Source organism: Anopheles merus, chromosome 3R (assembly GCF_017562075.2).
Source record: "Anopheles merus strain MAF chromosome 3R, AmerM5.1, whole genome shotgun sequence".
Taxonomy (NCBI): domain Eukaryota; kingdom Metazoa; phylum Arthropoda; class Insecta; order Diptera; family Culicidae; genus Anopheles; species Anopheles merus.
The window spans coordinates 11,830,145-11,851,555 of record NC_054084.1 but is presented as its reverse complement, the minus strand read 5'-3'; the positions used below and the strand labels follow the sequence as shown (position 1 = coordinate 11,851,555).

Sequence of the window (21,411 nt, the reverse complement as noted above, 5' to 3'; positions counted from 1 at the left end):
TAAAGCTAAACGAGACGGGGGAGATACAACAACCGCTTTCGAAAATCACTTAAAAAGAGTATCTTCTTAAGTGGAACATTTACAAATGGCATGAAATGATGAACTGTTGACTGAAAATTAACGAAATACTTGATATTGAAGTTTTTTAATGGATTTAGTTACGTGATTTTGTGCACGTTATTTGTTTACATTGCACAGCAGCTGGTTGCTGTGACGCGTTATCTGACAGATATTGCACCTGTCAAATAGTTCATTTCGCTGTATTTTTCACCTCGTCTGGCATTGCGTTGGAAAAATGTAAACAAACGCCAATTTGCCACATGCACGATGAGGTTAGCTCAGGAAGGATTGATTTATTTTTTTGTTGAAGGCTAAATAATGCACTAAGAAAGGTTAAAAATTGCTTTGATCGACTTTTTTTAAATTTAATAATAGTGTTGAATTTTGAGATAGGCAGAGCACATCCTTAAGTTAGGCAATTATTTAATAACGCCCATGCATAGGCAACACGCATTACATGTTTTTTTCGTATTAGACAGAAATCTCATTTAGTGACAGAATCCAATTGTGCAAACGCAACGAGAATTAAACAAGAAAATGTATGTATCGGTAACGGAGCACGTAGGCTCCTGATAACAAAAGAAATTACCAATCAATCGAGTTAGAATTACAATGTAATTATCAAAATTCTTCAGGTCTTCTTTGGCAAATTCCGTAGTTAGCTTGACGGAAGATTGCATCGGGGTGCCAGCCTTTTCTAGGGCTTAGGCTCGGGAGTACTGTTCCCTCACTTAATACAGACCACTAGACGGAGTATGCCGTAGAAACCTACAAATAGTACTATTACTCGTTTCAAACAGAAAAAAAGGAAAAAACGCTATTTAAAGTCGTCATGGTTTGTACACAACTACTAAATTTCAATATGGCGGATCGTAAATGTCACATGGATACAACCCAAATTTTCAACCGTTGGTTGGATAACGAAAAGACCTGATTGGAGTTTAGACGCAATACTACAATATCCATTTCCAATGAACGACTAACACACTCTATATGAGACCAACACCAATCTGAAACAGCATACAAAGCATCTCAAATCGTTTTTAACATGACCGTCCTGGGTTCAGGCCTCATATGGACCATCCGCCTGGACAAAGACTGCTTATCCGGCAGCGATTGTGCTGAATAAGTCTCGAAAGCCTAAATAAGCCGGCATATTCACGTAGGACCTTACACCAAGTAGAAGATGTACTGTCATAGAATTTTTGGTTTATAAAAACCTGCGAAGTATCTGAATTACACCTACAAGGTTTCCCACAATTTACTGATCGGTTCCCATATTTTTTGGGGCTCGTCTCACAAGTTATTAATCGTATAACATATATTTTTAGTTTTAAAACAATTGAACCATAAAATTATCGGAAACTCACCAAAACAATATGAGAAGCAACCTTTTTTTTTTAAACGAATTTACCAAAAAACCTTGAAAAACTCTGTCAGAAACCTTGTCTACTGTTGTAAAATTTTATACAAAAGGTCTGAAAATCTCAGAGCACCAACCACTTAAGTAAAGTACTTATTTTGACTGTAATATTAAGTGAACACTTAAATAACGGGGTTCAAAACAGTAGTCCACAGCGTCTGCAGGAAACTATATCCTTTGTAAGCCTGTTGAAGCACACCAAAACAGGTCAAATGATGCGAAAGATGTAGGTCTCGAGGATCTTGCTTGTTGAAAACGTCAAACACCTCCCCCCAAAGATGGTTAATAATAGATTTTGATATGGGTCTCGCCAGCCTTAATAAATTAAACTTTTGACCTTCCTGAAAGTCCTCCGCGATTCAACTCGCTATCTTGGAGCACTTTTTAGCTTCTTTGGGGATCCTTTGTCTTCGTCTTCGATAGAAAATTCTTTGGTTTTTTTTTCGTATAAAACTTGATACCATTTACAACTGGTTCTTTCAATGATGGATGTTTGTACGTATGAACGCTGCAATCATCCAACAAAGTGGATAACTTTAAATTTGTACAACATTTTTAGAACGTTTCAATTTTTCTCAGACGGTGTGGACACTTTCTTAATCATCGTTGTGTCAAACTATGTTGTTGTTGGGGTGTTTTTGTCACATGACAATCCAAACTTATGATATAAAGCACCGATTAACTTTGTCGATTATCCGAAGATGCGTGAGAAGGCATGTAAAGCGGGCAACAGGTCAAATAAGAGCGACTTTTTGCGGGTTTATTACAATTTTACAATTATACATTCTTTTCGATTTTACAAGTGTGCTTAATTATCGACATATATTTTGAACATTTGTTTATTTGTTTTTATTTCCAGGTGAGAGAACGTTTGCCGTAAATACGTTGTATATAATATTGCCCTGCAAGAATATTGGTGAGTAAATTAGCTCAGGCTCCGGCTGCACACAAACTCAAGCATAATCAACTGTAAGCACAGTCGGATTATACTTTAACACACACTTATCTTTGACCTGATGCCATGAAAGGCTCGAGGCACGATTCCAATATCAACATGCTACCCAGTGAAAGCATACGCTCCTTCCGTACCGACCACATCCGGCCATTGACAGCGATGCATACAAAAGCAGGTCAGGGAAACGGCGAGTGTAATTAAATGAAGAACATCCGCTCCTTAAGGCTTATGTAACGCCCCGAAGGTCCGGGCCATGATCAACCGACTGTTTGTCCCATCGGGGAGATGACCCGGTAGATGCGAGATGACAACGACACGGCGCCCACTGTGCGCGCCCGGTACGGTCGCCGTACATGTCGCCAGTGCGACGGGACGGGCTGCTCGCTCTAACTGCCGGACAGCTTCCGGCCCGCTGTCCCAACAAAAGCCACCCGATTCACCCGATCTTTCCACACCGGAAGATGATGTGTGGCGAAAAGTTGTGTGTGCTGACACTTTTGTCTGTATGGACGAATGCATTTGGCTTTGTTTGGCGAACAGTAGACCCCCGTCCACAGGGAGGGTCGGCACAGACTTTTGCTAGAGTTTCATCCAATGGTTTTGATCGACTTTTTGGACTTTTCCCCTGTGTGGAGTAAGCATAACAGGCAAAGGGGTGCTATGTTTTGAAGAGTGGGAAGTGGGCAAAACTTTCAACACCTCCACGTGCGATGTACGGCTGTTGGAAGCTCTTCGCTCACAATGGCATTCAGGGACAAAGTTTTGCCACACATGGTTGAATCTGCTCTCTGCTGGAGATGGTGGTGTAAAAAACACAGTTTCCCTGTGTGCATGTGTGTGTGTTCTCTCTCTCTCTGCCAAGGAAACTATATCGATCGATTGATCTTGGAGATTTTCGCCGCTTTTCCTTCGCCCGAAACAGGGGTAGCGCCGACATAGTTGAGCATCCCGGCACGGCACGGTCGCACGCGTTATTGCAAACAATAAAGTAGCATACTTTGGTGATTATGTAAATTTATGATTATGAAGTGAGGATGCCACGCCACGAGGATGTCGGCCGCCATGAGGTCATCGCTTGCGGGTGGCACGTGTGAGCATTTAGATGATGTCGCTGTTGCTGATGCGACTTAGCTGTGGGTGTGGGGCAAACTGCAAGGTCCTTGCCACTGTCACGGTCACACAGTTTTATCGTGCCCAACTCTTGACACTCTCTTCTTCTGTCTCTCTCTCACGGGGCGCCATTAAAGGCTTCCTCTCCCGACAACGGAAGTCTAAACGGCTCGGAACGTGCTCCTTCAGATGAGCGCACCAACCGGCCAAAGGCGGCTCGATTTAGCCGCTGCTGCACTTGGAAGATGCTTTTATCTACCTCTTTGTCGCTTGCACCTTGCACACACACACACACACAAAACAGACAAACCCACTCGCCAACAAAGTGCAACCGAAGAGATAATGCGCTTATACGGCGCAGTGCAGCCAGCACGGTACACGTGTCCAGACAATGAAAACGGGAATTTATTTACGAACAGCCACTGTTTCCTGTGCTGCTTGCACAAAATGCTTCCAAGCCCCTCCGGTGCACGGTGCAACTGTGCAACAGTTCTTTCCGACACTTTATGGATTCGTTCACGTGGCTAAATGTGACCGCAGGGTGTGTGTCTGTGTGTTTGTGAATAGTTAATGGCACCACGAGATGGGCACCAATGGGCTGTTGGATAATGCAGGGTTTTTTTTTGCATTTTTAACTGCATTTAGCACCATTTAAAAGTGCAACGGAAGCATCTGGCAGGGCAATAAGAAGACTGTAATTGATTTGTTCAAATATTTGAAGCTTTAGATATAAACCTTCCGCGCGACTAGAAAAAGTATTGAAATTTATGAGAAATGAAGCACCGGTCAAAATATAAGTCATGCGTTATGCTGTTATTACTCGCTCGACGCTGGTGAGGCACTTCACGAAATCCAATACTTTGTCACGACTTGGCAAACTTTGATAAAGGAAGAGGAAGTACTGATATGAAATCGTTCAGAAATAGATGAGAGATGCTATGGGATTACAAACATCAAACAGTTAACAGTTTTCAATGGAGAAAATGGCTTCACCTACTAACAAGTCCCTCAAACATGCTGCGGTCGCGGACTTTCCGCGGACTAATTTCATAAAAGGAAGTTTTAGACTTTAGGAAGTTGTTCCGTAATTTCGTTATTATCGACCGTTATTTCAATAATGCTTTAAATTTTGCATTCTTTGAGGTGTTACAAATGGTGCTTATTATATCCTGGTGGTGCCCCTATATGTTTAACACTTTGACCGCCGGCCTGACGTCACAGTTTTTGAGTGAGCACGTAGCGCATGGCAAGAGAGCGATGAGAGCGACAGTTTCTCGTGCGATTGTTATCACTCTTTTGTTTCATTGCGATAGGCGGCGTAGCACATGTCGTTCTCGTTCTCTCTTTCCTACCTCAATCGTTCTCAAGAGAATCACTGAGCGTCAGATGCAAAGCTGAACGGTGAGCAAAACCGTCATGCGAATTTATATGACACGGCGCTTAAAGTGTTAAGTCCTCAATATAATTGGTCAAACAACACAATTAAAGTGCTTGTCATGGGTTTAAAACAATAATTTTAGATCGGACGTTTTATACAATAGAAAAGCATAGATATTTTCACCTAACATGTTCGTCATGGGTTCAAGCTCCTATGGATGGATATGGATTGGATTGTCGGCGACAGCTGTTGCGCCAGAGAAAGAATCATTTTGATCGAATCGAATACGTCACTCTAATGTGATGATGGGTTCACTAGTAATGGTTCCCTCCTCATAATTGTTTATAACATTCACACCCTCTTGTTGGGTGTATTTCCACTAAAATTTTCAGAACTGCAAAAAAAAACTAAAAATAGAAAAAATTATTAAACCATTCACCATATTAATTCAACGTCATATGATCATCTTTTCTTACAAATCACTGGGCGTCTCCATCGAAAAGAGATTTCAACACTCTGGGCGATGTGTGGCTCGTTTTGGAAGCACAGCTTTGTTCACCTGCCTTCTCTGTGATTGGTCTCTTAGCAACTCTCTCAACAGAGCGTATTGCAGAGCGGGAAGAACGAGAGAGCGCATATTGCCGAAGCGGCATCGTACGTGAGGATCGGAAAGAGAGTGAACGATCGTAAGCCAATGAAACGTTCTCATCGCTCTCTTATCTTGTACTGTGTTCTCCGCAGAAAGCTAATGCAAAATGCCAGCGGTCAGAGTGTAAATAAATACTTCATCAACATCAAACAAAATAGTCTCAACTGCATAGTACAAATAGAACTGAATAATGAGTACTCTTTTTCGGAACTTTTCAAACCATTCTTTCAATTTACCGTAATAAATATCCATTCCAGTGGATTGTGCCGTTTTTTGTTTTCCATTCCATTGATCATCCGATGCTCAAATTCGCAGACTTGAAACGTCCCCAATCGGGGGAAAAACCACCCTGCATACACCGTTTGCCAGTACGGTGCGTTTCCGGTGCATTAACATTTGTGGTTAATTTCCTTCGCATTCTCTAAAATTCCCCTTGCTGACTCAACAACGCGGCAAGCGGGAGAGAAACTAATTACCGTCAACTGAAGGAAAACGCGACACATGATCAACTGCACACACACACACACACTCCGTTCCGCTTGGCGTCCGCTCTTGGTACTTCGTTCCGGTGTTGTTGGCATAATATGCTTTCAACGGTACGGCAAATTTACGAAACCCATTTCCTGTGCCGCCTTCTTTCGCTGCTTTACTGCTGCCTGCTCCAAGTTCCATCTTTCATCATCTGTATCCGACCGCAGCGGACTCGAATGCAGATGTGGCAGTGCTTGAAGCAGATGTGGAATCAGGTGGGCGGGAGCGTTTGCAATAGCTTGAGTATGTACAACTGACGATGCTTATTAAGAAGTGAGCGTGCACAGGCAAATCCGGGGTTTTTTCCCCCATTTCGCTCCTTAATGCTTTCCACCATGATTCGTTTGAACTGTTTGGGTAGGGTGTGTGCTTTTTTTCCTTCCACCCTTATATTAGTACACCTCTCTGATTATCGCGAATGAATGGTTTGATTCGTGTTAGCTGTGCACAAACACGCCATTCCGTTCCACAAATCGGGTTACCAGAACTCGTGATTTGAAATCTCATTCGTCCGAGAGGTTCAGGTACCAATTTGTAGGAATCCAATGCGTTTTTCATGCATACAAGAATACGTACGATTTTGTAGTAAAAAAAAGGCACCCCGATATGATGAACCAGTATTTAATGAGCGCTGTTTAATGTGCTGTGAAACAGGAAAGCATAAAGCAGACGATACACATTCGTTTGTCATCCGATGCTTCCAGCTCACTGAGCATATGATGGGAGTATAATTCAAACCTCGATGACAAATGAATGACACTCGGTAATTGATGTCCGTTTCGTGCGCCAATTGACGTAATCGAACCTATACCGGAGGTGACAGGCGAGATACCGATGTAAATATGTTTGGTGTGACGCAAATTTATGCGATCAGAATACAGTGTGTCGTGCTTTCTTCCGTGGGTATCCTTAGCAAATGGAATATGTTATGGAATATGAGTATGTGTCTATTTTACTTTAGTTGGCAGAGATAGCAGAGCAGAACTATGTTTCCATTAATTGCTGATATGACCTGTTCTTAAACAGGTAGTGCAGAGTTATTCCCTTTAAATTTATGTATATTTACATCAATTTGTAAATTTTTTCACGAGCCAACAGAGGATTTATGCATAGACTTTACGGTTAATTTTTCATAACAACCAGTCTAACTACGCAAAAGGCTTGTATGCGCCTTGTTCCGATTATTGCTTTATCATGCTCCGGGTTCTTCGATAGCTTTTCATCGTGCTTTCTCTCACCAGCCTACCAGCTGTGTCTCATACCGTCCCGCTTGACGGGCTCAATTTACAATACGCCGAACATAATCCGCTCCTTGGCAGCGTCTCAAGTGGGTACTTAAAAAAAAAAACAACCCCCCAGCAGCTCGCGCAATGAGCGGTACAGCAAGCTGCTCTACGCTCAAGTGCAGTAAAAGTTTCCTACTAACGATGTTAAGCATTGTTCGTGACTTTGCCGTACCACATCCCGTTCACCAGGTCGGCAGCCTCCGCACACGATCGAGATAATCGAGTACGCTAACAGCGGGATGGGTGGAAACTGTGTCCACACAGCAAGCTAAATTGAAATTTCCATTCGTCTGTGCACATGATCGATTCACTTTAATCGAGATAAGCCGACATCGAAGCGGATCGTTTTATTGGTGATTGTAAAATGGGGCATTTTTGCAAAGAATATGTAGTGAAGTTTACCGCCTGAGCTCGTAAAATCGACAGCAATGGGTGAATGTAGAATGTTAAATCTACAGTACGAATAAATCGAGCTGTCCTTTCAATTGCTTTTCAAAGTTTAGCTTCGCGTCGAGAAAAAAATACTTAAAGCGAGAACATATTTTTCAGTGCTTTTTCCAAACGCTTTTATTAAAGCAAAGTCAGTCCCGTTTGTTACTTTCCCACCGCGTAACATCGCAACGTTTGTACCGCCGACTGTGTAATGTTTCTTTAATCGTGTTAAGACTACAACCTAACCTCCCTGCCGAGTAGGCCGAGAGTTTAATTCACCGATGTGTGGCAGACAAAGCTGTACGGCTGTACGGCTTGCTCGGGATGCTTTCCAATTGGTCCTCCCTTCCGTCGTCATTATTAATGCTTGCTGAATCTCGAAAAACAAAATGATAAATGTCTGCTTATCGTACCGCACCGTGTCTGTATGGGGTGCAGGGATTGTGGGAAGCAGACAGCAGACAACTCTACACCACACAAGCCGTCCTTCCGTGCTAATGCCCGTGTGATTGGGTGTACGTGCTGGTTGCATGTGGGTACCGGCCAGGCGTTAGTATGAGCAGCAAACGAGCATATTTTGTAAATAAATTTCAATTTAAAAGCACACGGCCCGACGGGGAAGACAATAAGCAAGATTATCATATAGATGGATCGTGGAAACTCCGGCACTGGAAGAGAGTGGTGTGTTTTTTTTTCCCTCTCTCTCGTTACCTTTCGATGGGAAGGACAGAAGAAAACTGCAAAAATAATGAATAAATTTTGTATTTGTTTTCAGCGGGGGTATAATTCGCAGGAATTCCTGTAAAACTTATACCACAATACGGGCAATGGATTGCAAGTAAAAATGAGAGCAATTGCGCTCTTGTATAAAGCATAAATTAATTCCAGTTTCGATCGTTGGTCTCAAAACGCCTGAAGGTATGCAAGTCCTGTTTTATTTAATATTATTGGTTTAACGTTAATTCTAAAAACTCGGATTATTTTAATCAAAAAAGTTAGAATAAACATTCAATACAAAGACAAGTTGTCATACGTATGATGCACAGTCGATAAATATTGAAATGACGAAATAACGATGAAAACGATGATGAATTACTAAGAGCTCTGCAGCTTCGCACACGATGGGCGCCTAAAAGTATGCAATAAGATGTTCAATACCTATTCCACTGTGTTTTGACATACATTATAAACAGTTTTTTTTTGCCAAAATTATCTCACATAAATTGTAGAGACAGCCATCAATTAGTAACTAAATGTGCTCCACAAGCTAACTCCATTTATTACTTATTACTTATCTATACGATATCCGTAATGATTTTGCTTAAATAAATGACGAAACATTGAATTTTGTCTTGGAATTTTTCATTGGAGAAGTTTCATTTCTGTTCAAACATAATGAAAACCAGGAACAGTTTTACACCGGACCTAAATTATGTGATCAATACCTAAAGTCAGAAGCCAAGCACTGCCATTAATCACTGGAAAGGATGCCGTACAATGGCGTCAACATAGGAAAAGCTGCCATAAGGGGCTTACAAAAATTAATTATCATCTTCTCAGCGAACAAGCGAAACCAAACTAGCCAATGTCGTAATTTTGAGTGAAAAATTGAATCTCACTTCTCTAAGCGATTTTCCTTTTTTTACATACAAACACCGAACGATAAGACGTTTCACATAACGCACAAGAAAATTAAACGCTGATATTAGACACGATATTTCGGTGCGAGGTGTAATCGAGTACCTTTCGGCACGTTAGAGCGAACTGTGACATTTTCACTAATTAAAATTAGGGTGGTTACTTTTCCTACCTTGCCGGCTTCTGTTTACCGGGGACGGTGATAAAAGTAGTCACTTACACCGGGCTCTTACAGTGAGATTGATAAATTCTGTAGAAACCTCATTCCCCTCTTACTGCCCTGGTGTTGAGCGTTTTCATTAGATAAATTCCCATTTCCTTCTACACGGGCAGTTGTAGCCACTAATTATTCCCAACCATACTCCCAGGTACAGGTGGTACCGATGGTTATAAATATAAAGGAAACAATCTTAGGGAAAAATAAATACCTGATCTCGCCGTACCGCGCTTGGAGCGCTACCGCTGAACTGCTTTCTTTCCAGTGTTACATTTATTCATCTCGCACATGCTTTCTAGAAAATATGACCACGTGGAAAAGTGCTATTCTTGTGCGGAGCTTTTAAAAATATGAAACCATAACCAAGCATAACGGAATGAAACTTTAAGAGTGGTGTGCCCGGTACACGGCTTTTTGCTTGCTTGGCAAGATGGCGCTGCAAATACGTTGCCTTGCGTAAGGCAAACCTTTCTACGCTTCCACCAAACAAACGTATCTTCCAACTGGAAAGAACGATTTTTTTTTGTTCTTGTTCCTCCACACCAGCATTGCGTACATTTATGCAGCGGCGGAGAGAGGAAAAACTTTTCCACAAAAGCTGCGAAAAATGAACGATGGCATTTTTCATCCTGTGCGCTTTACTAGCACGGAGCAAACTTTTCCAATGAAGAAAATGAAGATCGTTGCCACGCTATCTTACATCACTGACACGTGCTGGAGGATGCTTCATCATCTTCTTTTTTTCTCGCTCTCTCTCTCGCTCTCTCTCTCTCTGTCTGTTTTGCTACGTTTTCTTTAATACATCTTCGTGTCAGTGGCCCACACGTCTTTGCTGTGCAGCTGGTAGCTTCCGCTACGCGGTGGAAAGAATGACAAAGTGGATTGATATGAAGATGCTTTATCTGATGCATGTGTGGTGGCGGTACTTCAGCTTTCAAGCGTGTGTCTGTGTGCTTTTGTGTGTGTGTTGCGGAAAGCGGCTACAACAATGCAGAGAGCGTTTAAGACGAGCAACGCATCAGACATTCGGTATCAATCTAGTAAATGATGATGTTTCTTCGTAAATGAGCGAACGGTACTTGTGCATTGCTTGGCTTTCGCAGTAAGATAAGAGTTGTTTTGATATTATTTTTTTACACTATTGGAATAGTACGTTTGATTATTTTCCTGTTAGAAAACAAAGCGCCTGAAGTTAGCATTTTATAATGCGTTTAGTTAAATATCCTATTCAAATTATTTTGCATACCTTCAGGCGCTATTCTAATATAAAGCACAAACTGGTCTAAATTGGTCTAATCTTGTTGTTTTATAATGTATTATGCAAAATTAAAACACTTCAAACTAATTTCAAGATTTGTTGTTGAAAAAATCCTGAACTACCGAATTTCTATAGAATATTAAAAATACATTCTCCTAACAATTACAACTAAAAAATGAATTATACTCTGTATAATAGATGAAACTTCAATTTAGACGTACAAAAATAACTCATAGAACGACGAAAACTCTGCCAGCATGTCCCGGCTTGTGCACGTTTTGTTTGATCTCTTCGCTAGAAGCTAATAATGCGATTGCATTTATGAAACAATAAGCAGAAACCGTCGTCCCACACAGTCTTCTCGAAATCCAGCACCGTGGGAGGACAGCTGCAGGATGCTGGCTCGACACGATGCACACGTACGCCCACTTTACGGGATGAAATGAACGATATGAATCATAAACGGTGCCGTACTGTGAATCACGCCCGATCCCAGCTCTTCCCACACATACTCTCTCTCTCTCTCTCTCTCTCACACACACACACATACACACACATCTGAAACCTTTCACAGCAATTGGAAATTTCCCCTATATTGGAAGCTGAGTAGGTGTTTAGCGGTGAAATTGACGAATCTTCTTTCCATTGACTGTTTGCGTGAAAATTGCAGAGTGTAAATAAATCTAATTTCCCCCTCGTGCCGTGCCAGCTTTTGGGGGGGGGGGGCGGAGAGCAAACATACTTGTGATCATTGCGATTCGATTTGCCCGAATGATGGATGAACATTTCAACCCGCCAGATCTGGTTTGGCTGCACCCTCGTTGCTTGGACACAAACATCGACACACAAAGGCACATGGCTACGGCACCTCGACAGTGGGGTGTTCAATCGATCGATCGATCGGAGGGACCCGTACAACGTAGCAAACAGCAAACAGCGACCGATGCCTCAGCACGACATCAATAAGCAATAAATCACGTCTCACAGCGGCACAACACCGTGCGGCTTCGTAGCGCCAAAGCCCAAAGCGCTGTTTGCCAAAGGCTCATACGTGTGGAGCAAGCGATGGGAAAAAAACAACGACAAAAGCTCTTCCTCACGCTCGGCCACGGCAGAAGGTCGGATTCACCACGATACTTCCGCTGTTTGTCGTGCCCTTGAGAATAAATCATTTTAATGTTTCAATTCGACCACGCTTTCAAACTGACTGTGCGTGGACTTGTGGAGGTGAGCGTGGGTGCACGGAGCGTGCATGCAGGTTCACAGGTGTCCCGAGGGATTCGAGGGCACTGTCGCGGCTACGTATGACCACCACAGCACAGAGATTCCGCTCGCGAGGGAAGAAATGAAACAAATAGGTGGAAATCGTTCCCCCTACGCATCGGAATGTGTGCATCCCCCGCTGGGGATGTAATATGAAAGGGTGTTAGTTTGATTTATTGATGGTCTTCAAAAGTGATCGTTTTGCTTTGTCTTTGCGTGTCTTTTGCAGGTGCCTTAAGAGCATGAATTGCTGTATCGCCCAACATGTGATTAGTCAGAGCAGATTGTCTTGTTGTAATAGGAACGAAAAGAAATTGATTAAAAATTACATTTCAGCAACAAAGTACAATAAGTACATTTCAGTTGAAATGTGAATAATAACTGTTCCCTAACATCTGTTTGAACTAATAATTCTTCTTGAAAATCACGTACTGAAGCTTCTAATACGATTTCTTATGATGGTTTCCAATAGGGATGGCGGGACATGTATATAAAATACATACTGATACTGAATATGCTATTAGATTTTCTATTTTTAAATCTTGTGTTAAAACTTTGATACAATTAATCCTTCAAATTTTCAATTAGGAACTGGGGGCATTTTTCTTTTCGATAATTTGTTATTCTTCTTAACCAATCTTATCAATAAAGGGAGAGTCACGAAGTGGTTTTTAATTCATTTTATTTATTTTTTCTAAGTACTGTCGTATACTTTTTAATTGAACTGTCAGCCAACTATCGAGCGTTTCACTAAAAAGCATGCCAACTAAAAAACGCTCAACTATTGAATTCTGACTGTGTAATAAACATTAAGAAGTCTATACCCTACGCTCCGGACAGGTGCAGTAGTTTAGCCATACCGTTAATTTGTGTAAAGAACTGTAAAAAAAAATACAAAATCTAAAAGATATCAATTATTATGAATTTTTAATTATTTTCATTAGTTTTGCACAAAATTTCACAGAAAAAGTACAAAACATCTCTGAGCCAAAACTAATGGAGACGCCTAGTCATTTGTAATTATTCCCTTAGTTTTTTTTTATTGATGACACAGGAGCAGATGTCTAAAGCCAATTAAAATTGTCTCTTGTTGCAATGCTCATTTCAAACTTTTATTACATATTGTCCAGTCAGTCCGCTTATACGTTTCTGTGACTGAGCCAACACACATACTTATCCGGAAATAATCAATAATACCGCCAGTTAGGGCGCGAGAGCAATCGCATTACATAACCTCACCGTTCTCAATCGCGTTCTTTGGTCCTATAAATTCATGTATCGATTCACGGTTTGTTTGCGTCAACTAAGCCCGAACCACTTTGGCTCGATCACCGCCGTCAACCTTCCTTTAGAACCGCGTTTCCGCGTGTGTGCACAATTCGATAATAATCGATACAAAATTTTATGGTTCGGAAAACATGCTGACCACCTTTTTCCGGTGGTTCCCAGCTTGCGAACCGGGAAAGTCGCATATGGTTCCGGAGACATTTTCCCATGCTAGAGCCTCATGCCAACGTGACAGTAGGAGTGCAAAATTAAGACGCTGCGAGTGCGCGTGCTCTCTCTCTCTCACTCTCGCTTCTGTGTACCTCGATGTTGTGTTCAGTTTGCGTCAGCATTCTTTGTCTGACCTTCGTTCTAAGTGTGATATATTGATGTGTTTGTTGCTTTCGGTTGACGACCGAACCTTTTCCTCCTTCTGCACGATAGCAGCACAGTCGAAAGACATTACGCTGGCGACAGTAAAACGCCGTGCGGCAGTGCTTTGGCTTATCGCTGCGACATCATGGCTTGCTTGCCGTCCGCCCGGTCGCGTGGTCGTTGTAAGAGCTTAATTACACCGCCATTCTGCTTACACCAGCATGCTTCGATCACGATTGGATTATTAGACGGTTGAGCGGTACGGCTGGGGAACGTGTTATGTTCCCAACACACTTATTAGCTTTTCTGAGAGGAGAGAAGGAAAGCTTTCTACGGAGACACAGAACAAGGACAAGAACTTCGTTACTGTGAAGCAATTTCAACTCTCCACGAATGGAAAAGAATGCTACAATATTCTTGCTCTCCCTCCTCCCCTCTCACTACTCCTAATGGATATTGTCCCATGAGTTTCACGGGTAAAAATATATCCCCAAGCCCCGCGGCCATGCACTCAGCACCATCATTAGCTACCGTGTAACACTCAACTGTCGCTTCCGATTCCGTCCCGCTGTTCCATGTTCCCCTGAGGCGTGCATTAACAGGTTCGTTACGCGCCCGGCGGGCACCCTGCGGCGCTATCTACAGTTTGACGATTTCAAGTTGCTCCTTTTTCTCCCCCAGTTTCTTTTACTTTTCTTTTCCGATGGTACGCAATCTCGCCGCAGTTTTGTTGAAATAGAATTAGATTATTTTGTCAGCGTCGTGTTGCGAAGATAACCATTAAATCGGTAATGGAAATTTTGCTGAAATTCACCCAGGCCAGGGCGTGAAATTCACAGCCCCATTGGCTTTGCTTTGCCCCCCGCCCCACCAAAGGTATCCATTTTAAAAATTAGATTATACCTCTATGCCCGCGATGAATTTTTTGGCCAGGTGTGGTGCACAAATGGAGTTAGGAGCAATGTTAAGGAAGCAGCAGCAACGATCCAAAAAAAAAAAAAAAAAAAAAACAAATAAATGGGCAAACTTTCACACGCCATTTTGGGTGGAGACCACAAATGAAACGGAATATGAAATGGAAGTATTTATTTTTCTTTTTTTCCTACACCCATTTGCAACGCTGTTTTTGGACGATCTGATGCCGATTTTAAGGGGAAACTTTCATTCGGAATCTTCTTTTAGTATTATTGTATGCTACTTCCCGCGAAGAAGACACTGAAAGAGAGTATTTCTGCCTTCATTTCACTTACTGTTTTCATTACAATCATTACAAAAGGATTTGAAACGTGCGGAAATTTTAACCCACATCATTACAGCCATCCAACCGTTTTCATGCATTTTTTGCCTAGTTTTTGCTAAGATTTGAAAATTTTATAAACTTTATTTCTAAATTTTCTAGATAAAAAATAATCTAGTCTGTTTTAAGTGTATATTTTTACCAAATGACACTTGATTGAACAGAAAGCTTTCTTTCTCTTGATTTTCATACACACTAATTTGCACCCAAAACAAACCATTTCCACCTGAAAAGACATTTTTTGCCAATAAATATAAAATGTCATCACCATTATAAAATTGCTCCGTTGCTCCATTATGCAGCTGGCCAATCCAATCAAGTTCAAAAATCCCTCTACCATCGGCCTACCGAAAAAAACATCAAGCAAACGCGCATTGGTCGAGATTCATAGCTCTTGTTGTGAACGCTTTTGACCACTCACATAAATTATGTACAGTGATCAAATCGACTTTTGTCTTCGACTGGACTCGCGCAACTTTCCAAGCGATTTGTCCGAACTCGCTCGGTAACAACAATTTGTCCGTCGCAAAACGGTCGACCACAGCAGCAGCAGCAGCAGCAGCAGCAGCAGCAGCATGCATGGCACGTGTTGGCTCACTGTCTTTCCGTGAGCTTATCTCATGTATGGTGGATTTTGTGCAGCTCAAGTAACTTGTTTTGTTCGTGAGACACATTTTTGATGCATCAGAAAGGGGAAACATCATCAGCACAGGGGGTGAAGCAGAGCAAGGCAAAAGTTTTTTTTTCTACTGCTAGAGAGGACTTTCCTCCGCATTATTGCGGGTGATCCTTGTCCGTGTGCAGTTGTTTTGTACCTTCCATTTGTGCTACTTCCATTTCCGTCCCTACACAACGACATGCCACGGATGACGACACAGCAGTGACACGAAATGAATTGATGCCCTCGGTGTGCTGCATTAACGAAACACTGGGAAAATCTGCTGAAATGGCAGCGGCAAAAAAACTGAAACTGCGAAAACAAATACTTCTCCCACAGCTCCTCCACTTAGTGCTCCAAGGGAAAAAGAACGGAGAGAGAGAGAGACGCAGCAAAATTGTCTGATGTACATCCGGGCTGAGCGTTTTTTTTTTCTTGCGTCGCTTTTCTCTGGAATGGTGCATCGCCGAGTTGCAGCTGCTGCCACTGACAGTTTGGGGGCGTTCAGTGTCCTTTGACAGGCAGCGCACGCTTTCCAGGTGACGCGTGTTTACTGATTGTTGTGTGGTGGAAAATTGCTTCCGTCGATTTGGCAGTGTTAAAGTAAATTAATTATGTTTCGTTTGTGCAGGAAACATGATGAGTTTAGTACGTTGAGCTATTACGCTGAAATGTTTCAAATAATTAACTGTTTGATAATTTTTAATAATAATTAACATTTATTATTTTTAATTTTTTTTATTTATTCATTTACATGTATTTTAAAATATTGATTGATGAATTAATAAATAAATTTATTATTTATTTATTTTTATTTAATTAGTTATTCAATTATTTGTTTTTTTATTATTTAATTAATTTATTTATTTACTTGTTTTTTATTTATTTATTTGCTTTTAAATTATTTGTGTATTTATTTGTTAATTTTTTATTTGCATGGTTATGATTGATGATTGGTGATTGATATGATTGATTGATTGATTGATTTATATATTTATTTATTTTTATTTATTTATTTATTTATTTATTTTGTTTGTTTAATTTTTTATTTTTTTATTTATTAATTTATTAATTAATTTACTTATTGATTTATCCACTTATTTATTTACTCATTTATCTATTATTTTTTATTTAATTTTTTATTAAATTATTTATTTATTTATTTATTTATTTATATATTTATTTATTTATTAGTAAATTAAACTCACATAAAACCCCATTAAATTACAAAAACTACTCTTACTACCATTAAAGTACAATTACACACAACAATTACATTAAAAACAGCTTTAATCTAATCGCATTAATCCTAGCCAGAGTCCACATAATACAATAAAATCATTATACATTAAAAATAATCGCAAAACAAATCAAAACAATTTTACAACAGCTTTCATTAGCATAACATCATAATTAGGGCAAATTTGATTAGTGCTCATTATATAATGATATTTCCATAGTTTTACTACTTACATCAACCATTACTTTAAATGTGAGCTTAATTTCGAAATATTGAAGCACCTGAACAGTTGATCAATAATTCCAATGACAAATCACTTTTATCTATACCATCAGCAAGAATTCTCTTCAATTTGTATAACTTTCTCGCCCACTGCGTGGCGCTACTATTAAATATCCATCAACCTAGCCTTGCTATATTCGAAACGCAAATGGTCTAATCTTAGCATTTCCCATCGCTACCCGTCCGTTCCTTGCTCTTCAATTACAGGCATCGACGTCAGAGCTGCTAAAATGTTTAGGAATGTTCCTGCACGACCGATGCCGCAAGCTACGCGACTTCCAGGCCGGCGACGCTGTGATGTGGCTGAGGGCCGTCGACAGAAGCTTGCTGCTTCAAGGATGGCAGGTACGTATCGTAACCACTGGACGGGGTGCTTTTGGTTAGACCGTGGGGACGGTGGGGACCTTTAGCAGCAGCAGCAGCAATGATGTCTTTCGTGTTTTGTGGTGCTAATCCTTTTTTTTTTCTCCACCCCCGGTGGACGACTCCGGTGACGAAAATACCATTCCGATCTTTCCCATAAGATATCCATCAATGGCCCCATTGCACGTAAGCGCGCCAGGGCTTCGTTTGATTTAATTTGAAGCATAATGTGATACTCCGGGGGGGGGGGGGTGACAAAAAATGCCACCCAACCCTACTGCCAAGCCAAGTTTCGATTTGGAGGCGTTGGGAGCGTTTAGAATTAATGAGCTCGTCCTCGTAAGGCTTAGCAGTGTGGAGAAGGTTTCGTTGAGGCTACAAGGGTGACGATGATGTTGGCAACACCCCGAAATTGGATCCCCACTAATCAAAACTGTCGTCAGAAGCCACTTTCGACAGTGACTTCTTACCGTGGCCACGCTGACGTCTTCAACGAACGGGCGGCGAACAAACCACTCAGAGATTGATTACAGGGTTTCCCACGATTTATTGGTTGGTTCCCATCATTTTTTGGTGGGTTCTCATATTTTTTTGGTGCGTTCCCACGATTTTTTGGCCGTTTACCAGAATTTTGTGGTCCAATTGTATTGATATCCAATCGGAAAATACCAATAAATTATGGGAACGAACCAAAAATCTATGGGATACGGTCAAAAAATCGTGGGAACGCACCAAAAAATCATGGGAACTGACCAATAAATCGTGGGAAACCCTGTAACGCGTGTAATCCAACGCAGCCGAGCTTTTGAAGCTTGCTTGCTGGGCAGTGAGTGAAAACTAAAATTAGTCCCAGTGCCTCGTGCCTCTTATATCGTCCCTCCCCCCACTATTTCCCCCCCCCCTTGACACCTCCTTCCGATGGAAACTAAAGAGGAGAAAGTTCCGAGCAATCGATCGACGAGCACGCGCGAGCACGCTCACGCCCCGGGGAAAACTTTTTACCCAAAAACTTTTCGCTAAAATAGCGTAACAGGTGTGCTACACCACCCACTCACACACCCACGTCTACGTACCCTTATTTTTTTACAAACTGGCCGTCCTTTTACCTTTGACCAACGGGTAGAAATCTACTAATGATCAAATTAATTACGAACATTTTGCTGAAGCGTCGCCACGGCGACAGAACTGGTGAGGCAGCACCAGAAAATGGAATGGCAGCTGCTTCAAGTTGAATTATGAACCCCGTCTTGTACTTCAGCACGGTAGTTAGTAGTAGCACTGGCGTTGAAATTTATGAAAGTAATTAGACCGCTGCTGCAGGCGGCTCTGTTGGTGAATGATTTTGATGTACAAGAACGGAGGCAATAATATCACGAGCTCATATTATATTTTCCCTCAGGGAATGTTGAGGCTGGAGACGGTAATTGCCAGAAGCATGCTGTTCTTTCAATGAATCTATGGGCTGTGGTGAATCCTGAGCTGAGCTGACCAATACCACATTTCACACATCACAAATGAACGTTTAAATATGTTCTTATTTATTATTTTTAATATGATCGCAAACAATACAAAGTTTTATGTTCCCTGTTTTAATTAATTTTCCTATATTACAGTCAAGCCTTACCACGGGCGTTGGGACAATAACTGCTCAGCAGTGAGTTGAAGGGACAAGATTTACGATCCTATGCTCGATCAGAACTGACTTGCTGTCGGATCTGAGAGCTTTATTCATTCTGATAAACTTACGAGTTTGGCGCACATTTGGCAGCCAACTGTTTAGGCGGGTAGCTTTCTCTTTTGAAACGTTACGCGCTTCGCAAAACGAATGTTTGTCCAATGTGTTGCTTTCCGGGTGAGGCTTAACAAGCTACTTTGGTGATATTCTGTTCAAATACTAATTTCTTTTCCTGACCTAGTCCCTCCATTACCGTTCCAAAACTTTAAGAACGTAAAGTGCTGTAACCTGTAGCCGGTAGCCGGTGTTCAGTAGCCGGAAACAGATCTTTAAAAGGAAAGTGAAAATCATTGGTTCAATCATTAACAGACCATTTCTGAGTTGTTTTATGATTAAGGAATTAATCGCAATAGCACACCCCAACGAACATTTTAAATCTTATCATAGTTTTAACGATATTGCTACGGTTATTACATTAAGTCTTCCTTTTTCACTTGACTGTCGTGTATGATCTAAAAAGACAATAACAAAACTCACTGAACACTGAAAAGGGCCATCTACAGAACTCTGTTAAGACCAGTAGTTAAAACCATTTCTAGACCTTTAAGATGTGAGGCGCAAATAAATTTTCAATAAAACAGCGTATTGCTGTGGGTACATTCTTGAGACGGCAATGAAGCATCGAATATGAAGTCATAATAAGGATTGAGAGTTATTTGCGAATTTTAATTTTGTATTGATATTTTTTCTATGGAAATTGCCTGCGTACGAGCAGAAATCCATACCAATTAAATTTCGCTGTTGAAATACATTATAATAATTTGAAAATAATCAAAGCACGTCAAAAATATGCATCTTTTTAGTCAAACATACATTATTTATAAAAATAAAATGCCCACAATTTGCACCAAAAGCTTTGTCATAATAAACATGACGTGAAAAGCGTTTTAAAAATTGGCATTTTTGTGCAATATTGCAATATGTGTGGCTAAGATAGATGTAAACAGCATATAGCTTTAGGAAGCGCTTGTGCAGACTAACAAGTTTTAAGACTCTCCGCGCACGGGCAGTGTCAGAGATACGCATAGCTAAAAAATCGCGGCTTTCTCAGTTTTATCCCTTGCGTAGATTATTAGAATAAGACAGATATCTAATAATCTTTACAAGGGGATAAATCAACCCACTGCAAGCAACAGGAAACGAAAAATAAATATGTTATGGTGCAAACCCGTAAAACACAACTCACGCAGAAGTTAGAGATTCTTGGCCTATCCACGTTTTGATACGTTAATAGCGTATTTCAGGAATAACACGTATCGTCTGTTCCAAGTTCCCTTCATCCAAGACTTAATGTGCATTTAATAAGATCAATTGATATTGATAGCTTAGTCTCAAATAACAAGTCTTTAAACGTGCCTAAGAATACGTTTACAGGTTGATTAAAGCCAGCCATCAAAACTCCAATTTTAGTTTTAACAGACAGTCTTGTAAGCGTCTTCAGAACGAGTTAAAGGTTTAACAACTGTAAAGACTGTTGAGCATCTTCAAAAGACATGGGAAAACTATATGGCTTAGTAATATGCTTCAAAATATGTTTGAGTGTAAAAGGTATGGGAAATGTTTCTTGAAATACTTTTCCCTTTAAAAGCTGAGATTTATTCACAATTATTTTTTTTTGTAAACTCAGAAAGCTTAATATTACTTTTTCGGTTTAAAAAAATCATTAAAATAGTTTACAAGTGTAGTGCACATTTTGTTTAAATGAACACCTTTGGAACCTTATTCTGCCGGCCGCCCGGTTTTTAAATCAAATTAATTTCATTAATAGATCATTAATTATTTAATTTACAAATCACCCTTCGCAGAAACCTCATTGAAGACCACCCAGCTAGGGTTAATTCACAAAACGTATCAAAAGCTGCCCGTCGCAGCCCCTTGCTATTAGAACACACAGCTCACAATCCCATGACCATGACGACGTCCTTGCTCCACTCATCTACATGTCTTTCCTCCCCCCTCATGTTTACCCGACCCGAAACACACACTTTCCACCAC

At 40.8% G+C, this 21,411-nt stretch overlaps 1 protein-coding gene across 5 annotated transcripts in view; it reads left to right on the top strand.

Annotated features, from left to right (window-relative positions):
- Positions 1-21,411, top strand: part of LOC121595785 (cyclin-dependent kinase 5 activator 1) — a 66,273-nt gene that overhangs the window by 28,609 nt on the left and 16,253 nt on the right. For all 5 annotated transcript variants that reach the window (XM_041920005.1, XM_041920004.1, XM_041920003.1 and 2 more), the window contains exon 3: positions 17,526-17,663. In XM_041920005.1, the coding sequence (XP_041775939.1) occupies positions 17,526-17,663 (138 nt within the window). The remainder of the gene's footprint in view (positions 1-17,525; positions 17,664-21,411) is intronic.